We start from the raw sequence: 21,887 nt of genomic DNA, 5'->3' as shown, positions 1-21,887 counted from the left end.
TGTCAGAGTGATACTGCATAAAATAAAATATTAAGTAAATTGTAAAAAAAAAAGTCATTTTTAATGACAAAAAATCCAATGTATAATAATCATTATCATTCAGGTAAGAAACTAGGACTTCACACGTGGGCAGACAAGTTGTTTTTTTTGTTTGTCTTTAAGGAATGTAGGAAGACACTAGACTTATTAAAAAAAAAAAGCTGCCCAAAAACATTTTAAAAAAGGTTAAAAAAAAAGTCACACTAAAATCCCCAAGAAGGAATATCGCTGTTATGATTGGTTATTCCATAGAGAGCACTAAACCACAGCAGGGGATTCTAGCATTCGTTTCTTAGCCAGTGTTCCCTCTGGGCTGGGTAAAACATTTCTGTTGCTAGAGGGAAGCCCTGGGTACTTGTGAGCTCCAGCTCCACTTCTTCATCTTCAAAGTCTACAAGGGTTGATACATCGAGAAGACATTCCCAGAAGAGCCCTAATAAATACGAACAATACTGCCGGTCGTCCTCCCCACATCAAGTCAACAAACATGCCAGGCCCTGAGCCAAGGGCCAGGAATACAGGAAGCCAAAGAGTGGGTCCCTGCCCTCCAGGAGCTTACATTCTAATGGGGGAGACAACTCCTAGAGAGTCTCGGCTCACATCAGGCGGAATGGTCTCCAGGAACTTGAGATACAATGACAAACAGATGGTCGCGCAGATCTTTTATCATTTCTAATGATAAAACATCAATTTCTGATCATGAACCTGCTGACAGGCCCAATACATTCTGTCTTAGAATTGATACTAAGTAGTGGTTCCAAGGCAGAAGAACCTTAAGGGCTAGGCAACTGGAGTTCAGTGACCTGCCCAGAGTCATACAACCAGGAAGAATCTAAGGCCAGATTTGAACCCACGTCATGTCCAGGCCTGGCTCTCCAGCCACTGAGCCATCTCGATGTCCCTGGCCAAGGACTTTGGTGACCAAAACTTTCCTTTCTAGGTCTTCCAGAGCCATGGCTGCGGCCCTCCAGGAGCATTTGCCAGGCTGTATATGGACCAGTTGATGGCTACAAGTGCTGGGCTGGACGCTCAGCTCCCAGGCTCTTGGGGCCTGTGGGGAGGTGGTGCCGGTGCCTGCCCTGGGGGTGACAGTTGGTTGGCAGTTGGTGCGGACGGCTGGCTCCTTACCCACAGGAGATGTTCCCATGGATGATACATGTGGAGGCTGGACTGAAAGCTGAACCGGTGGTCTGGGGTGCTGCCATTGTCAGAGCTCCTGTTGACAGTTAGCAGTTGTTTTTGGTGGAGATGAGGAAGGTGGTCCCCTTCTCCATGATGACTCCCCCCAATGAAGGTTACAGGGGCTGAGCAGGTACTTAAGAGACTACATAACTTAGAGGCATTCTATTTTATCGGGTCCATGGTGATCTGGATTACCATGAATCACTTCTTCAGACTTTGATCTTCTCCTAGCAGACTACTGAAAAGAATTTCTGAGCATACAAAGGAGTAAGGACTAGACGTCAGGGTTACCATGCCAAGTCTCTATGTGTGCTTTTGTTGGGGGGGGGGATTGAAGGGGGTTAGAGAGGAGAGAAGGAAAAGGAAAGAAAGGGGGGGAGAGAAGAATGGGGAAAGAGAAAGAAGTGGGGGAGGGGGAGATCCTTCTGTAGAAAGCCTTCTCAAGGAGCTTTACCTACAAAAGAGAGGAAAGATGCAGGATGACAGATATCAGAGATGGATAGACCAAATGAGCAGTTTTTGAGAATGGGAGAAACAAGAGTGGTTTTATAGACAGTAGGGAAACTGCCAGATGACATCATTTGCTGGTTTTAATGAATAGTCAGAGTCATAGAAGAGTTCCATCTTGATCAAACCTCTTTCTCACACCATCATTTAGCAACACTGAATAGAACTCAAACTTTGTGCAAAAACCTGGGGAAAAGAATAGTCAAAATTAAGTTTCTTGAGGCAAAGAATAGTCAAAATTAAGTTTCTTGAGGCTTTGACGGGGATTTAAAACAGTTATTTTGTTTTGTTTCAAAGAAAAGAGCCCATTTAATTCAATCTGATGAAGATTCCCTCTAGCTGGAGACCCTGTAGAATTTAAAATATTGTTTTATTCATTGGAGCCAATGATAATCAAACCTATATTATACAATAGTAACAGGCTTTCCAAGTATTCATTAATGAAAAATTTTATACCAAGTGCATATTACCTGTAATACGGATTTGTAAAAAGTTTAAAAAAAAAATGTACCATAAGATTAGGTACACAATATTTGAAGAAATATCCTTGAAGTTTTGAAGAGGTCTCTGCCCTATCACCTTCCACTTTAAAACTTGATGGATTTTTAAGTTTACTGTTGTGGTTAAATATCCTGTTAGTGTATATATTTAAAACTATCAGCAAACATCATCTGTAATGGGGGTAAATTAGAAGCATTCCCAATAATATCAGGAGTAAAATAAGGATGCCCATTATCACCGCTATTATTTAACTTTGTACTAGAAACCCTAGCAGTAGCAATTAGAGAAGAAAAAGAAATTGAAGGTATTAAAATAGGCAAGGAGGAGACCAAGTTATCACTCTTTGCAGACGATATGATGGTCTTCTTAAAGAACCCCAGAGAATCAAACGAAAAGCTAGTTGAAATAATCAACAACTTTAGCAAAGTTGCAGGATACAAAATAAACCCACATAAATCATCAGCTTTTCTATATACTTCCAACTCATCCCAAAAGCAAGAGTTAGAAAAAGAAATTCCCTTTAAAAAAGCATCTCAGATAGTATAAAATGCTTAGTAATCTATCTGCCAAGACAAACGCAGGAACTATATGAACACAACTACAAAACACTCTCCACACAATTAAAACTAGATCTAAATAACTGGAAAAACATTAACTGCTCACAGTTAGGATGAGCTCACATAATAAAAATGGCCATCCTACCCAAACTAATTTACTTATTTGGTGCCATATTCATCAAACTACCAAAAAAAATTTTTATAGAATTAGAAAAAAAATAACAAGGTTTATTTGGAAGAACAAAAGATTAGGAATATCAAGGGAAATAATGAAAAAAAATGCGAAGGAAAGAGGCCTAGCAGTACCAGATCTTAAACTGCATTATCAAGCAGTGATCATCAAAACCATATGGTACTAAGAGACAGAAGGGAGGATCAGTGGAATAAACTTGGGGTAAGTGACCTCAGTACGACAGTCTATGATAAACCCAAAGATCCCAGCTTTTGGGACAAAAATCCACTATTTGATAAAAACTGCTGGGAAAATTGGAAGACAGTATGGGGGAGATTAGGTTTGGATCAACATCTCACACCCTACACAAACATAAACTCAAAATGGGTGAATGACCTGAATGTAAAGAAGGAAACTATAAGCAAATTAGGTGAACACAGAATAGTATACATGTCAGATCTTTGGGAAAGGAAAGACTTTAAAACCAAGGAAGAGCTAGAAAAAAAAATCACAAAATGTAAAATCAATAATTTTTATTACATCAAATTAAAAAGATTTTGTACAAATAAAACCAATGCAGTCAAAATTAGAAGGGAAGCAACAAACTGGAAAACAATCTTTATAACAAAAACCTCTGACAAAGGTCTAATCGCTCAAATTTATAAGGAACTAAAACAATTGTACAAAAAAATCAAGCCATTCCCAAGTTGATAAATGGTCAAGGGAAATGAATAGGCAATTTTCAGATAAAGAAATCAAAACTATTAAAAAGCACATGAAAAAGTGTTCTAAATCTCTTATAATCAGAGAAATGGGGGGCAGCTGGGTAGCTCAGTGGATTGAGAGCTAGGCCTAGAGAGAGGAGGTCCTAGGTTCAAATTGGCCTCAGACACTTCCCAGTTGTGTGACCCTGGGCAAGTCACTTGACCGCCACTGCCTAGCCCTTACCACTCTTCTGCCTTGGAGCCAATCAATACACAGTATTGACTCCAAGATGGAAGGTAAGGGTTTAAAAAAAAAAAATCAGAGAAATGCAAAGCAAAACAACTCTGAGGTATCACCTCACACCTAGCAGATTGGCTAACATGACAACAAAGGAAAGTAATGAATGTTGGAAGAGATATGGCAAAATTGGGACATTAATGCATTGCCCTCCAATTGGGGAATGGCTGAACAAATTATAGTATATGTTGGTGATGGAATACTATTGTGCTCAAAGGAATAATGAACTGGAGGTATTCCATGTGAACTGGAAGGACCTTCAGGAATTGATACAGAGTGAGAGGAGCAGAACCAGGAGAACACTGTACACAGAGACTGATACACTCTGGCACAATTGAATGTAATGGACTTCTCCATTAGTGGCAAAGCAGTGATCCTGAACAACTAGGAGGGATTTACGAGAAAGAACACTATCCATATTCAGAGGAAGAACTATGGGAGCAGAAACACAGAAGAAAAACAACTGATTGATCACATGGGTCATGGGGGATATGATTGGGGATGTAGACTCTAAATGATCAAACATCAACAACATGGAAATCGTTTTTGATCAAGGACACATGTAAAACCTAGTAGAATTGTGCATCAGCTACAGGAAGGGGTGGGGGGAGGGGAGGAAGGGAAAAAATATGATTCTTGTAACCAAGGAATAATGTTCTAAATTGACTAAATAAAATTTTAAAAAAAGGAACAGTTTTTTACCAGTCAAGTGCCTGAATATGGTCAAGAAATCAGTGTAGATAATATGCTTTGTGTAAGGAATATAAATTGTATACACATAACACCCCCCAATCATCCTCCCCCCATGTAATGTACAGGCATCCCATTCAAGTTTAAAAAAAGATTTCTAAATAGGTGAAACACAATCCAGTACTCTCTGGAACCTCTTTAGCAATCCCATCTTCCCCTAAATTCTTTTAAACATTCAGATATAGGAAGATAATAAAAAGGGAAGAAGATGAGGTAACAAATACAAAAATTCTTTAATCCTACAATAAGTGAAAAATATATATTGACAATTGGGTTGGGGCACTATAGTTTTACATGAGGAAATTTATGCAAAGAAACAAATTATTTGTCAAAAGTAACTTACATGTACAGGTAATACTATATTAAATACTATATTAAAATACTATAAAGCACATTCCTGACCTTAAATGACCTACAATAAAGCTAACCGTAAAGACAGAACATATATTTATGAAAAAACTAAAGAATAGCTCTCTGTCAACAGGTGCAAATTAATCTTTGCACAATAGAAACATAATTCAGGAATAAGTAATGAAAGGCCAAATGGTTTTAGATTATTAAGAACTCTCAAGCCCCTCCTTACTATAATGTTATCAAGTTCTGGAATTAAGCTCCAAAAAACATCACAATAAAATAAAATGACTATATTTTAACAGAAATGAAATAGCAACTTGCAAATGTGGGATACCTTTCTGTTTAGTTTTGTCCTTTAAACAAAATTATTTCATAATATAAAGTCTTACAATTTGATCAACTAGAGTAGCCTAGTCATGAAGGTATCATTAACAAAAGATAACTAGATACTAGCCTTAGTTCCACTCCCTAAGGCCAAATACTGAAAACTCTACAGGCATAGTTTATCTAGAAGTCAGCTATCTGGCAATCTTACCTATCTGAAATAAAAACAAAGAATAAACAAACAAGTTCTTTGAGCACTGAAAATAGATGTCAAAGTTCATGCATTATTTTTCATACAATTCCAATTCTTGGTTCTACTCTACTGCAAATTTATTACATAACTTCAACTGGGCCCTCACCACTACTAGGCAATCCTTTTGTACCTTCCTAATTAACTGACTGTCCTACTCACCACAGCAGTTCTTCCAAACCTATTCATTTCAAATGTCCCATGGCTCTTTTCCTTTACCCTCTCAACAATAAATCTTGCCTCATATTTTAGTTTAAAAAAAAAAAAGATAGTTACCAGGAGTTCTCACTTCTCCTATTTGTCATCTCACATAACCCAGATGCCTTCCATCACTCTCTCCTTCACTCTTGTCTTTTCCTGGCCAAAATAAACCTCTCTATATGTAAATGACTGTCTTATATCTTGTCTTCTCAAAGCAGTTTTCTGCCTTTATCACCTTCTCTTTCTTATCTTCAATCTCTCTCTACCTAAGACCTCTAAATATATCCAGGTCTCTCATTCTCTGCAAACTCTCTACAATCTAGATTTAGACCTCATTCAACTGAAATAATTCTTCCCACAGTTACTGATATCTTAATTGCTAAATCCCATGACCTCCAGTCTCATCCTTCTTGACCTCTCTGTAGTCTTTGACACTGTTGGTCTCCCTCGGCTCCCTAATATTAACTTTTCTCTCTCTGTTTTCAGGACATCATTCTTCATAGGTTTTCCTCCTGCCTGTCTCATGACTCCTTTCCTAGTTCATGCCATTCAGATGGGTGTCTCCCAAGGCTCGTTTTTAGGACCTCTTCTCCTACTATATTTTACTTGGTGATCTGATCAGCTCCCAAGGATTCGATTATCATCTCTATGGTCAATGACTCTCATTTATCCAACCCTAACCTCTCTATCGACCTCCAATGTCACATCTCCAAATGTCACCTCAATGGTGGTTAATGAGGAAGGAAAGAAAGGGATGCAGGGAGGAAAGGATGGAATGATTATGGTTCACTATATGCCAAGCACTATATACTGGCTAGAAATACAAATAAAAAGTGGAAGCTAATCCCTGACTTCACAGAGTTTACACTCTAATTGGCTTTGGCAATATAGACAGATGGTGAGTGGAAATAAATACACCCTTTCCAGAAGCAATGGCAGAGTTGATTTGAACATAGTTTTAGATGTGGAGGGGGACAGGAGCAGGGACAGAACAGTACATGTCAGCAGATGAGGAGATTACTGGGGAGAGAAGTGGGGTAGCTGGTATATTGCCTACAAGTACTGGGCATCCAAAGGAACCAGCCATCAATGGAAGGGAGTAGCAGGAGAACGTGACAGGAAGAAAATTAGAAAATTATAAGGGACTACACTACTTGATGCCTCAATGTGAAACAATACTGAAGCATCCTGCCTGGGCACACACAAGGCTGAGAGGTGGGGAGAACTGATGATCCCTCCCCCCAAAAAGGAAACCAAACCACATTCAAAGAGATAGGAAGAGAACCAGCAAGTTACACCCTTTGCTCCTCAAATTGCCTATCTGCTTAAACATATGAAGAAAAAAAACACACACACACACACACATATGAAGCTTGAGACAGTCTCTTTCTCTTTTGCAAAAGAAACTGAGGGAGACAAATATATGCAGAGAAAAGGAAGAGAACTCTGGTTATAAATACATTATAAAAGATTAAATGACTTTGGGGATTACTGTTCCCAAATTCCAGTCTTGCTCTGAGAAGAAGAGGGGATGCAATATGATATGGTAGCTCTGTTCTCTGCTTGCTCGCCTTTGTTTTCAACATGTCTGTCTTGGCAAGGATTGAGATGGGGCAGAGGCTGTACTGGTGACATGACTCACTCCTTATAGAAAGCAAAACTATTTTGAGTGGGTCTTTAAGTATCAATGTATCCAAATTTGATCGGAATGTTTCTCCTTCTCTGGGGCAGTTACCATGAAAGAAGCTGATCTCCTTACTGCCCCTAATGAGGCTGATAAATAATTATGATGATAGTTTAGTTAACTTCTATTTCCCTGGTGAGAATTCAGAACTCTAATATTTGTAAAGAATCTTAAAAATTGCTTTTACATATAATTGGAAAAAATAAAATTTAAAAGTTTTCACTTGAAAAAATATAAATGGACAGAACAATATATTGATTAAAGCTGATTGATGTGAAATTATGACTAACACTAACCCCAAATAAAAAATATAAGAAGTAGAAGTATAGAATACCATAGACAATGTTAATTTTTCAAACATTTCATTGGGTTTTCTGAACTTTTTTTATTTGTTCTTACAAAGGAAACACTCTGAAATAAAAATAAAGCATACCAATAAAATATATAGTTTTAAAGGGGGGGGGGGACTATTTCCCTAAATATAACACAAATGTGCAAACACGTAACTGAGATTTGGCTAAGAAAAAAGGACTTTGTGGGGATCTTTCCAGCAGAGTGTCTCCCTCCTTATGGTGGAAACATGAAACTGCTAGGGCAGAATGTTAGAGGTTTTTGGATACTGTCACTGTAGCCAAGATGTCTCCTTGATAGCTTTCATTCCAAGTCATTGAACAATGAAGACTGAGATACTAGTTAGAAGTTAAAAAGTCAGTACAGTCATCAAGTTGAGTTAACCAAGTGTACACATACAAAGAAAAGTAAAAAACAAAGCAGAAAAATAGCCCCTGCCCTCCAGAAGCTCATGGTCAGATGAGGTAAGGGAAAAGATAACATGTAAACAAATATGGATAAATGAGATGAGACAAACTGAGGTTAGTCCCCAAGAAAGGAGGCCTGGAAAAGGCTTCTTCTGAAAGGTAAGACTTAACTAAAACTTAAAGGAAGCTGAAGAAGGTAGGAGGCACATTCCAGGACTGGAAGTCTAGAGTGAAAGAGTTCAGTCAGGAAGTGGCTAGTGACAATGAATCAGAGTATACGGAGGGGAGATGCCTGGAAAGGCAGGGACAGGTCTATAGGACTTCAAAGCCAAAAAGCAGACTTCCTCTCTGATATAGGTTAATCTGACTCATTTCAGAGGGGGCCTGCCTTCCATGTCTGCTTAGCAGGTAGGCAGGAGGTGATTAATCAATGATCATTCCTTACTGCCTCCCCCCTTTCTCTTTTCCATAACAACCCCACAACCTCTCTATCCTAAGAAGATTACTTCAGTAGGCTTAGAACTCACAAACTCATACCTTAGAAGCACTTTCTGCCACCAGGGGGCTCTGTCTTTTGGAGGATAGAAAACTCACAGACTCCATTTAAGAAGGGCACTCAGACCAGCATCTCTTCATTTCCCTCCTCTAGACTTTTCCCAAGGGATAAATGCGTACTGACTGAATGACAGACTAATAGAAAGCCACTAGAGTTTATACGACAGAAGGATAATAGGGTCATATCACCACTTCAGAAAGATTAATGTGAAACGTTGCATGAACTTTCAGATGAAATCAATGTACTAATAATAGTAATAATAATAGCAGCTCATATTTATATGACACCTACTGTGTACCAGGCAAATGTGATAAGCATTTTATAATTATTTTCTCATTTGATATTCACAACGACCCTGGGAAATTGGTGCTATTATATCCCCATTTTACAGATAAAGGAATTGAGGTAAATAGAAATTAAGTGATTTGCCCAAAGTTACACAGCTAGAAAGTATATGATGCCAAATTTGAACTCAGATCTTCTTGACTCCAAGCCTAGTGCTCTATCCACTGTGCCACCTTAATTTTATTGAACTGGTTTTCCTTGTTACAATAGACCTTTCATGAAGTGGCAGTAATCTGTGAATGTTTGTAATGTAAAACAAAACACATAAATAAAACTGGAAGGAAAAAAAATATTGATTTCACAGCCAAGTGGAGGATGGCCTGAAGTGGGAAAAGCCTTGAGGCAATTGGACCCCACCTGCCCCAGCAAGCTAGTGCAATAGTCAGTGTGTGCGGGGATAAGAATTTGCACCAGAGTGGCTACAATGTCAGAGGAGAGAGAGGGATGTTTTGGAGAGATGCTTAAAAAGGTAGAAATAAGACATTTCATAGGAAATGGGTGGAAGGTAAAAGGGTAAGGAGTTGAGAATGCTACAGAGGTTATGAGCCTGGGGGACTAGAAGGATGGAGATACCCTCAAATGGTAGTAAAGAAGGTGAGGCTAAAGGAAGAAGTGAATATGAAGTTCAGTTTTGGAGGTGCTGAGTCTAAGATATCTATGGGACACCCAGTTCAAGACATCTAACGGGTGGTAGGAGACGGGTAACACTGGATGTCTAGAGAGAGGTCCAGGCTGGACAAATAGATCTAAGAGACTATATCAATGTAAAGGAGATCTATGCATCTGCATAGAGAGAATAACTGAAGCCATGAGAGCTGATGAGATCACCAGGTGAAATAATTTAGGGGGAGAAGAGGACCCATGATGGAAGTGTCTTTTGATACCTTTCTCACCCAGTCCATCCACTAATGGCCCAGCCAGGGTAGGGGCTGGAGTAGAGAATGAAGGTAAGCTACTAACAGAAACTTACAGTCTATTTATAAGTATTTCACTTCTGCTGCCTTATAAAAGAATCCTCTAAATGTATACACAAAACAAGTTACAAAAGAAAAAAAGCACAGAAAAGAATATTTTTTTATTTCTAAAACATGACTGCCTCATCCTCAAAAGCCTTTAGTTGAAATAAAATAAATAATAATAATTTTGATTCACAAGATAAATATTCTCCACAACAATACTTCAATGAGAAATTCACTAAAATAAATCAAACTTGAATGTCTGAGAGGGCAATGATAGTCTAGAACAGTGATGGTGAACCTTTTAGAGACCAAGTGCCCAAACTGCAACCCATACACTGCATGTGAACCCTCTGCCTTACCCCAGACAGGAGAGGAAGGAAGCACCCCTATTAGGCTGCTGGGCAGAGGGGCAGGTGATGGGAGAAATATCCTCAGGCACCTCTCAGGTGTGGAGAGGCAAAAGGGAGCAGCCACCTCCAGCATGAGTGTCACAAATTCGCCAATGCGGGTCTAGAAAAATAAATGTGTCTCCCTCTTTATAGTGGAAACATGAAACTGCTAGGGCAGACTGTTAGAGGTTTTTGGATACTGTCACTGTAGCCAAGGTTTTTGCTTCTGTGCTTTTTGTTATATAAGAGAGGGTTAAATCAGGAAGGAGAGTGTTTTCAGAAATAGTTGTGATGTAAAAACAAAAAGCACCATATCACACAGGCAGAGTATAGGAATTAGTTCTCAGAATCTTGGTTACCAGAAAGCAAATGGTCATTGATTACTCTTCAAACAAAATCTCATTAAGAATAGGGATAAAAATAATATGGATTATGTAGATCAATGAGAAGGCATTTTTATCTACAACTATCTTGGTTAGTTAGTGGTAGTCTCTCGGTGACCAAGAATGACAATTGTCTGTGCATTATCATCTACTGATGTACCCTCCTGTGGCTTTGAAGTCCAAAGGCTGAGGCGCAGAGTTTGTGGCACATGGGGCATGGGACGCCAGTTGTTACGCACCTATTATATGTGAAATATATAAGATCATGTATAATTCTAAGTAGCAACTAAACAAAATTCATAGACCCAAAGGCTTCTTTTAAGGACCAAAACAAAGCAACAATTAAGCTCTAGAAGATAAGTTTAGCAAGAAGTTTAAGAACTACAAACACATAAATTCTCTATTTCAGAGCCGAATGGAATCCAAGGCTGCAACTATGAAACTGAAGAATCTGACCCAAGGACAACACATGGTAAACAGCTTTGAATCTAGGACTATTTTTCTCTATCTTTTCAGAAAAGGTGCAGTAGGTTACCACATATTAACATTATATTTTATTGTACTTTTATTTTGTTAAATATTTCCAATTACATTTAATCTGGTTTGAGCAGCAGGGCTGCAGGTGACATATGGCCTGCAGGCTGCAGGTCTGGCACCTCTGATCTAGTCCAATGTCCTCATTTTACAGGGGAGAAAACTGAAACCCAGTGAGAAGTGGCCTGTCCAAGGTATCATAGATGGCAGCAGTAGTGGCAAGGTAGGGACTTCTGTCCAGGTCCATTTCTTAAACCTGCCACAGCTACCTGCCTTCTTTATCCCACACTACCTCTGTCCCCACTGATGTGGGGGAGTTGGCCCTCTCCCCATCTCTGACACTGGGGTTAGCTCCCTGCCCTCATCTAGTTAACCATCTACCAAGTCCCATCAATTCTACCTCCCAACATCTTAGGCATATGTCCCCTCCCTGCTATTCCTAATGCATGAGTCTTAGTACAAGACTTTATTCCTTCTCACTTGACAATATAAAGTCCTTTACATTCTAGCGTCAACCTACCTTTTCAGCATTCTCACACTAATTCTCTTGACACTTTACATTCCAAAGAAATTGCCCACGGTCACACAATAAGTATCTGAGGCTACATTTGAACTCAGGTCTTCCTAACGTCAGGCCCAATATTCTATCCATTGTGCCACCTGTCTCTATTTCCCAATCTTGTTTTGCCTTCTCTGTGAATTTGTTCCTGCTATCCCCTAAACCTAGAATGGACCCTGTAACCCATTTTATCTTGCTGAAATCCTTCCTATTCTTCAGGGTCAAGCTCAGGCAATCACCTTTTCCATGACTTCTGCCTCTCCCAGGCACTTATATTCCAATTATCATGGTTAACTCCCCTTCAGGTCTTATCTCCTTAACTAAGCCATAAGACTTTGAGAACTGGAAAAGCACCTCATTTCATCTTGGCATCCTCCTCAAAATATGGCACAGTGTCCCATAAAAAAGCCATAATCGTTTTTTATATTGTCTGACAATAACAAGGGGTCTTCATCTCTGAGGATACTGGTACCTGGAAAGCTTCTCCAAAGAAAGGCTGTACAGTGCCATGGCATATATATAGTCAAGATTGCTTAGGATCAGTAGGAAAAACTCCCTAGAATAAGCATTACATCAGTTCTAGCCTCTAACTTTTAACCTTTCAGAAAGCAATGCATCAATTTCCCAGACCTCCCTATATAAAGGACTTCCTGAAAGATTTTTTTTTTTGAAGTGAGAAAAACTAATGAGGACTCAGGTGATAAATTTAACACTTTAGAAAAATTCTTTATATAACAAGATTCCATTCTATTTACATTATATATAAGCAATGTTACAAATGTATCCTGCAAAATGGTAACCAAGTAGTTAGGGTAGTCATTCTCAAACAGAGTAGTAAAAAGGGGAAAATATCTTTCACATTTTCATTCAAATAATTACCAAGATACCAATTTTTCCATGAAGCTCTACCCCAACTACTGAGAACAGCTGGATTGAGTTTAGGCAGGAAAGCTCATTTGAGGATGAGGAGAGGGGAGACAGAAAGGTCAGAAACAGAAGCAGAATTACTGAACCATGGGAGGAATAAATTTAGAAGGTAAGAAGAGATAGCTGAGGAGTAGTAGGCAGCACAAAGAGCTTTCAAACAACAAAAAGGAACACAGAAAAAGAGAATTCAATTGAATACACATTTTAAAGGGTATAAATCATATGCCAAACATATGCATAAATGCTAGGGAATATAGCATGAAGAAACAGAATAAACACTGAATTTGGAGTTGAAGGAAATGGATTCTAATATCAGCTCTGTTCCTACTCCCTGGGTAATTTTGAAAAAATCATTTACCTTCTGTGAGCCTCAGTTTTCTGAGTGAAGAATTAGAACCAGAATGCCTCTGCTTTTTCTTCCAACTCTAAATCCAAGATTATACTGTAACCAATGGTGTACAGTGTCTACCCTCAAGGAACCTGCAACCTGGGGCAACTAGGTGGCTCAGAAGATGAGAGATAGGTCTGGAGTCAGAAAGACCTGGGTTCAAATCTGTCCTCAGACACTTCCTAACTGTGTGACCCTGGACAAGTCACTTAATCCCAATTGCCTAAACTTTACTGCCCTTCTGCCTTGGAACCAATACTTGGTATTGAGTTCAAGACAGAAGTTAAAGGTTTAAAAAGAAAAAAAGGAAACCTACAACCACACAGAGGAAGTATAATCACATCTGATATAATGCCATTCCATCTATTACTAGTCTATACTATACTATTACTATTTCACAGTTAACATCTCTAAACTGACAGAATTTCTACTGTCAGCATCACAAACCCCTGTTATCAAATCACTGAGGTAAACCAATTTCAAGAAATTATCACTCATAGTCAGTGGCATTAAAGCTAATTTCCTGTTTACATTGTTTGCCTAATGCTATCTTCTTATAGTTGATTAATGAATTAGATGTGATATCTATAGATAAAAAGGCCAGGATACAAAATAGAACAGAGTAAGACTTTTAGAGCTAGATGGGTCCTTTATGGGAGAGACATCTGGTCCAACCCCTTCATTTTACAGATAAGAAAACTGAAGCCATTAAGCGACTTGACTAGGTGAATAGATTTTAACGTTTATTTATAATCAACAGAAAAATACTTAAGAATAAGATGGCATCACCAAACTGAAATGAGGACAAATTTGGCAATTATGAGGATAAATAACAGGGGACAGAAAGCCCAGGGAAGAAAAATTTGGATTTGTTCTAAAGTCTCAAATCTATCCTAAAGTTATAGCTGTAAGGATGGTGAACTTAAGCTATGTCAAAGCACTCTTTCAAAGAGAAGGATCATTTGAAATAACTTTCTTGGAATAAACTTATTTTAAAATTCTATTAATAGGATTTCCCACCCCTAGTCCAAAACTGAAGTCAAAGAGATTTACTCATCAAACTCCATTATATTGGTTTGGGTTGTTGCTTTTTTATTACATTTCATTTCCTTAGTTAATTTATAAAATAAAACATAACAAAAAGATATATAGTATATGTGTGTATATGTATCTGTATGTTTATCCAGACCGCCTCGGTAATTGTATAAGGAAGAAACAGAAGTAGAGCCCTGAGGAATTCCTATGGCCTTCTCTCATTAGTCCATTGACACAATGAACTTCAATAGTAGTAAGCTTTCACTCTGGAAAGCCAAAGTGGGTACGGTAAGGCCTGGAGGAAACAGAGAAATGACCCAGCAAGAACAGTAACTATTGACCTCTTCTCTCCAACAAGGCCAGCCATCCACAGCCACTGGTCGATTCCCTTAAACAGGCCATGAAGCCTGGCAGGCCCCCCGCTGTGCAGAGCGGGCTTCCTCTCACGGACGCTGCGTAGAGATGAACGAAATGCAGAGATCGTCCACAGACTGTCACAACGTGGCCGGTCTGGCTTTTTTCTGAGGACATCTTTATTGCCGCCCCCCCGGGCTGCTGCTCATTTAGAACGTGACACCTACAAGGTGACGCTCTTCCTCCAGGGGATCGCCAACTTCAAATCTCAGGAGACTAAGAGCCAGACAGCGTCATGGATGTTCAAATAGGGGCCTTTGTGTTTGACGATCACTTGGGGGGCAGAAAAAGAACAGTTCTGTTTCCTAGAGGCGATTCCATTTGCTCCTCTTCTCCATTCAAATCCGAGTCCGGCTAATTAGTTGTTTGCAGAGCATGTTTAAGATAACGCAGGACAAGTGCTCTAAGCTGTCCACCTGCTCTCATGTCACAGTCTGCACAGCAAGCCTATTTCATGACCTCGGCTTTTCCAGTGTGGATTGTTGGCCACACTCAAGTGAGGATGGCTCTCATTTAGGCTCTGAACATCTAAGACTTGCTGCAGTCAACAGCCACACCCCAGGAAGAACTTATCACGTACAGGAAATCCCATTTGCATGTGGAATTTGCACTCTAGTTACACATGAAAAAAAGAATAGCTAAAAAATAGATAACATTTATATTGTGCTCCCTCTGTGCCCAGCACTGTGCTAAGTGTCTAACAATTATAAGCTCATTGGATCCTCACAACAACCCTGAGAGGTAGGTGCTATTATTATCCGCATTTTACAGATGAGGAAACTAAGGCAGACAGAGGTTAAGTGGCTTTCCCAGAGTTAAACCACTAACAATGTCTAAGGCTAGATTTGAATTCCCAGTCCCAGAACACCTTTGACAAGCATATTTCCCTATTTTATTCCTGACTGCATACTAATTGAGGATCAAAGTATTCTGTTAGGGTTTTTTTTGTTTTGATTTTGTTTTTGTTATTTAAAAACCTTTACTTTCTATTTTAGAATTGATACTAAGTATCAGTTCCAAGGCAATAGGGGTTAAGTGAATTGTCCAGGGTCACACAGCTAGCAAGTATCTGAGGCCACATTTGAACCCAGGCCATTCAGTCTGGCTCTCCATCTATTGAGCCATCTTACTGCCCCAAAGTATTCTGTAGTTACATAAGATTATATATTAGATATGTATAACCCAGTGAAATAGCTTGTCAACTGCAGGAGGAGGGAGGGAGGGAAGAGAGGAGGGAAACAACAAAAATCATATAACAATGGAAACATTTTTAAATTAAATTTTAAAAAATTAGATATCAGAGTGAAAATACCAAGGAAATTAATTAGTTCAATATCTTCATTTTATTGATAAGGAAATCAAATCTCAAAAAGGTTAAGGGATTTGCCAAAGCTAACATATGTCAGATGGCAAGATCAACATTTAAATGCTGGCCCTTTAATAATAAGGATATAGGACTAGATGGTCTCTGAGTTCCTTCAGCTCTAGATAAATTATAATCCTCTTTCGGTCTCAGGCCATCATCTTCCAAAGAACCCTGTGAGGCATTGCTGTGTTTTAAATTCTTGGCACTTCTTAATCAGCTGCATGATAATACATATGCAGTCAACTACAGAATATGATTTCAAAAACCCTGTGTTATCCTTTTCACAATCTGCATCAAAGATGCCCTCAATGAGTGGATGTAGTATCTCCACAAAAATGTTGTAGTAACAATGTTGTTAGAATCCAAAAATGGCAGCTCTATCACCCCTGATTTTACAAAAATCTATATGGGTCTTTTCTGTTTTTTATTTTTGTCCTCTTTTCCATTTTTTAAAGTTAAGAGTCCTCAGGATAAACTTTTTCCTCTCACCAAGTTTTCTTTAAACTTGTTTTTCCCATCCACTGCTTTTCAGTCTTATGAAAACTCTTCTTCCAGCATTCTTTTCTACAAAATTCTAAACCACTTGTCTCCTTGGCTCCCACACCTCTCAAGTATTTGCTGAGCAAGCATTTTCTTGGTTCTTTGGGTCTCCTTGTCCTAGAAAGGGATTTTCATAGGAGCAGCAAGGTGTCACAGTGGATAGAACTCCAGTCAGAAGGACCTGGACTCAAATCTGGCCTCAGAATCTTCCTAGCTGTGTCGGACGCTGGGCAAGTAACATAACCCCGTTTGCTTAGTCCTGCCCTTCTGTCTTCAGAGTTTCACTGGGACAGAAAGTAAGGGTTTAAAAAAGGAAAAAAGAAAGTGATTTACATCAATTAAACATCTTTAGAAAACGGCAGGGATCTGTGATGCCCATTTTTCAACTGTTACCATCTTTATTTACTAAACTGATAGTGTCTTTTGGTTTCATTAATAAAGAGAACCTAATACTGATACAATTCAATTCTTCAAAAAGCATGTCCACTCACAGCATTAGACAAGGATGTCACCATTTAATGTACCAACAACCTAAGTTAATGTTAAAAGACTATCTCAAAACTTGGTTATTCCTTGGCTACCCTCCCCTGGGATTGCCTTCAAGAACTCAGGGTCACCTCCCGGCCACAATAAGTGCATGATGCTTTACTTCAGTGAATAAGACTATCAGAAGAAAAGTGCTCTTTTCAGAACAGAAATCATTTTCATGTAAACTATATCTTAATATGTTCAGATTTAAATTTAATCTGTAACACCAAAATTCTTCTAATACCAAATTACAGTAATCAAACTGTTCTATTTAAATATATTAACACCGTGTCTTTTAAAATGCACACCTGCCATCCAATTAACAACAAATCTAATTAAGGCTATCATAAATTGTTCTGTGAACTAATCTGAATCAAAACTACAGCAGATGTGAAGGGGAAAAAAAGTGCTGAGGGGGTGGAAGATTCCAAAACAAAAGAGCATTTGGGGGATTGGTATCCAAGGAAAAGAATGCAATAGACTCATATATGCTAATGCAATCTTGTAATATCACCTATATTTCAAGGTTTGAAAGGACTCTTACTCTGGACTCCTTTGAGAATTATACAGGAGCTTACCCAAAGACCCACACTTTCCCAATTCACTCAAGTGCTTTCTTTATTGCTGATCATGCTCTCTAAATGGTCATTTCCATGGAATGGAAAGTCATGCCAAAGAATGTTCTAAAACAGTATGAAGGGACTGAATGGAATACTGTGCTTTAAGAAAGAAGACTATAAAATATTAGAGAAGTGCAGGAAGATTTATAGACTGAAATCCACCTGAAGTGAGAACCAGAAAAAAAGATAAAATGGACAACAATGTGAATGGCAAGAACAAAAAAAGCCAAACCTGAAAGCTAGGGGATAACAATGGCTGAGGTAGACCCTTAGAAAAGAGTTTAGAAATGCACTTGCCTCCCTTCTTCACATAAATGGCTGAGATCCAGAGGTGGGGAGACTGTCTGGTCAGAGGCTGATGTGTTGGTGGGCTTTGCTAATCTAACTTCTTTCCTTGTTTGGGGGGAGGGGAGAATAATAGATGGATAGGACAGAGAGATCTTCAGAAATGCAAGTTTGATGAGCATACAGACCACAACTACTAGGATAAGTCACTGCATACCTGACCAGATGCGAAAGGTCCCTTCATAAACAAATCAGAAAAAGAAGAAAAGCATCATCACTTGTCAGATCTATGAATAGGGAAAGAGTTCATGACCAAGCAAGGGATACAAAGGGTCAGAGAATACAAAATTCTTCTTATTTTTTAAACCCTTACCTTCCACCTTAGAATCAATACTGTGTATTGGTTCTAAGGCAGAAGAGTGGTAAGGGCTAGGCAATGGAGGGTCAAGTGACTTGCCCAGGGTCACACAGCTAGGAAGTATCTGAGGTCACATTTGAACCCAGGACCTCCAATCTCTAGGCTTGGCTTCCCAATCCACTGAGGAACCCAGCTGCCCCCACATACAAATTTCTTGATAACATAAAATTAAAAAAATTTTGTACAAATCCAAAATACTCAAATTAAAAGGGGAAAATTTTTGCAGCAAATTTTTCTCTGATAAAAGTCTCATTTCTAAGACACACAAGGAATGTATTCAAATGAGTCATTCATCAACTGAAAAAGGGTACAAAGATATAAACAGGCAGTTCTCAGGAGAACACTAGCCATATTTTTAAAATACTCCAAATCACTAATAGAGAAATGCAAATTAAAACATTCTGAGGTTCCACTTCACACCAGTGCACCAAAGATGACACAAAAGGATGTAACAAATGTTGGAGTCACACATTGTTGGGGGAGCTATGGATGGGTTCTGACCATTCTGGAAAGCAATTTGGGAACATATACATAGTTACTAATCTGTATGTGCCTTCCTACCCAACTGGCCCATCACTAGAAATCTAAACCAAAAGGAAAAAATTTTCAAGATACAAAAAATTTTAGAGCAGCCATTTCTGTGATGAAAATATATAAATAAATAACTAAAATGAAATAAAAAAAACCCTAAGTGATGCTCATCAATTAGAGGAAAGTGGAATAAACTGATATAGGAATGCAAGGGAATGCTACTGTGTTTGAGAATGGAGAAAAAGATGGTTTCAAAGAAACCCGAGAAGATTTGTGTGAACTGATGCTGTGAGGAAAACCACAAGAATAATTCAGAAAGACTTAAGAATTCTAATTAGCTAAATGATGGGCCTTATTCCCAAGGACTGATTGATGAAAAGAAGAACGACCCCAACTGCATGAGAGGAAAATAAAGGACTAATAAGCAGATCTAGAAATGCATTTCTGGACTCAAAAGATAGTAGAAATTTGTTCTGACTGTCCTTATTCAATACAAAACTTTATTTCTTTTTTTATTTTGCTTCTTCCTTTCCTCTTTTCTTTTTCTTCTCCTTCAATATGTTGGGGAGGTGATAAGGAGAAAAAATGTTGAATAATTGAAAAAATAAGATAATATAAAATTTACTTTAAAAGCAAAGAGACAGAAATGCTAAGGGCTCATAGGAAACATTCTTAATAATATAAAAAGTGAAAAACATTTGACTATAAAACAATTTTATTAGATAAAAAATAACATGTCTCTAAGCATCAATCTGATTATGTCATTGCTCAAAACCCTTCAATGTCTCCTTACTTCTGCATTTGGGGCCAGGGTGGAGGAGGAGTATAGAGTCAAGATGGCAGCTGAGTAGCAGCAAAAGCCTAAACTACTCTGAGTATCCTTCCATACCAATCGTTAAAAAGCACTTCAAAATGACAGGAATCCAAACCCAACAGCAAGAAGGAGGCACAGGGCTCTCTCACTGAACACAACTGAAAGGGGGAGGGAGAAAGGGAGGGGAAGAGAGAGGGAGAGACGGAGGGAGGGAGGGAGAGAGACAGAGAGAAAGACAGAGAGAGAGAGAGAGAGAGAGAGAGAGAGAGAGAGAAAGAGAGAGAGAGAGAGAGAGAGAGAAAGAGAGAGAGAGAGAGAGAGAGAGAGAGAGAGAGAGAGAGAGAGAGAGAGAGAGAGAGAGAGAGAGAGAGTCTATTTTTATGGGATAAAGGGGAACCAGAAGCAAAACTGCACACAAAGGAGCGCTGGCCAACCCCCCATTTCCCCACCCCCACCCCCATCTACCGCTCTAGGTTCTTTGATTGGGCATAGGCTAACTTCAGTATCCCAGGTCGGGAGCTACACCAGCAAAAGAGTACCTCAGACCCACCCCCTTGAAGTCCTAGGCCCTGGCACCAGCCCAAAGTAAGGACCAGAAGGGCATCTAACTGGGCACTTTTAAGCTTTAGTAGTTAGATGCATTAAAGAATTAGCCCCAGGACAATTTAGCTCACCCTGCCTAATCCTGCAAACCAGCAGAAGACAAAGAATCAGCAAACAGCTTGCAGAATTCCCAGTCCACAGGCAAAAAAAAAATGAGCAAACAACAGAAAAAAACATGTTAACTCTTGAAAATTTCTATAAGAAAAAAAGAGCAAAGAGCAAAAACAACAGAGAATGATGAGATCCAAGCAACTACAAACAAAGCTTAAAAAAAAAAGAAATTGGTTTCACACTCTGAAAGAACTCAAAAAGGAATTAAAACAACAAATAAGAGGCTGAAGAAAATGGGGGGTGGATAACAGTTTAAAAAGCAAATTGGTCAACTGGAAAAAAGGCACAAAAATCTAATGAAGAAAAAAGTGTTTTAAAAGAATTTACCTATTAGAAAAAGAGGCAAAAAAAAAAATCTAATGAAGAAAAGAATGCTATGAAAAGTAGAATGGACCAAATAGAAAGGAAGATCAAAAGATCATGGAAGAAATTCAGTCTTTAAAAATTAGAATTGGGCAAATGAAAACCAATGACTTTATGAGACATCAAGAACCAATAAAATAAAATCAAAAGAAGGAAAAAAATAGAAGGAAAAATGAAATATCTCACTGAAAAAAACAACTGACCTGAAAAATAGATCCAAGTGAGACAATTTTTAGGAAACATTGGATTTTATGAAAGTCATGACCAAAAAAAAAAAAAAGAAAAGAAAAGAAACCTAGCCATCATATTATAAAAAATCATCTAAGAAAACTTCCCTGATATTCTTGAACAAGAAGGTAAAATAGACATTGAAAAAAATCCACATATCACCTCCTGAAATAAATACTAAAATGACTTCTGCACTGGAGCAATTTTAATTTTCAGGACATTAAAGATCCAAGGCACCTCAATATACAAAATATTGATCAAAAAGCTGAGAAAATATTTAAGTGAGAAATTAAGGCAATGAACAAATGTTGGTGCCATTGTACTTTTTTCTACCATCCACTGATGGCCTGCTATACACTAATTGCAAAACAATTTAGAGACAGGACTCCCTTCTTCATCTGTACCTATGCCAATTATCTCTTCTTCTACATACCTATATATTTTCATTTCATCTCAATGTTTTGCTTTTCATCTAGCTAGCCATAAAGGCCTCCAAAATAATTACTTTATAGACAAGTGTCCACACTGAGAGCCATGGCCCCATAGCATCTAAAATCACTTAAAAACTGAGTTTTACTTTCTCTCCTTAGCAGATCTTGTGTAGAAGGAACAAGTGTAGCAATCCTGTGCTCCCCAATCCATTTAACCAATTACAATGATTGAAAATCTCAAAATACAGATTTCTTAATTGAGGAAGAATTGACTGGAAC

The 21,887-nt window shown here is 38.5% G+C and overlaps 1 protein-coding gene across 12 annotated transcripts in view; it reads right to left on the bottom strand.

The window, feature by feature from the left end:
• EVI5 (ecotropic viral integration site 5) overlaps window positions 1-21,887 on the bottom strand; it is a 221,510-nt gene that overhangs the window by 133,816 nt on the left and 65,807 nt on the right. The window contains exon 1 of one of the 12 annotated variants that reach the window (XM_007480316.2): window positions 1,168-1,399. The exons of the other annotated variants lie outside the window; for them this stretch is intronic. Coding sequence (XP_007480378.1) covers window positions 1,168-1,197 — 30 coding nt within the window. The 5' untranslated portion in view covers window positions 1,198-1,399. Of the gene's footprint in view, window positions 1-1,167; window positions 1,400-21,887 lie in introns of those variants that run through there. 12 annotated transcript variants of the gene reach the window in all.

The sequence above is a fragment of the Monodelphis domestica genome, chromosome 2 (assembly GCF_027887165.1).
Source record: "Monodelphis domestica isolate mMonDom1 chromosome 2, mMonDom1.pri, whole genome shotgun sequence".
NCBI lineage: Eukaryota > Metazoa > Chordata > Mammalia > Didelphimorphia > Didelphidae > Monodelphis > Monodelphis domestica.
Note: the sequence above shows the minus strand (reverse complement) of the source record. Positions and strands in the feature narration are given on the sequence as shown.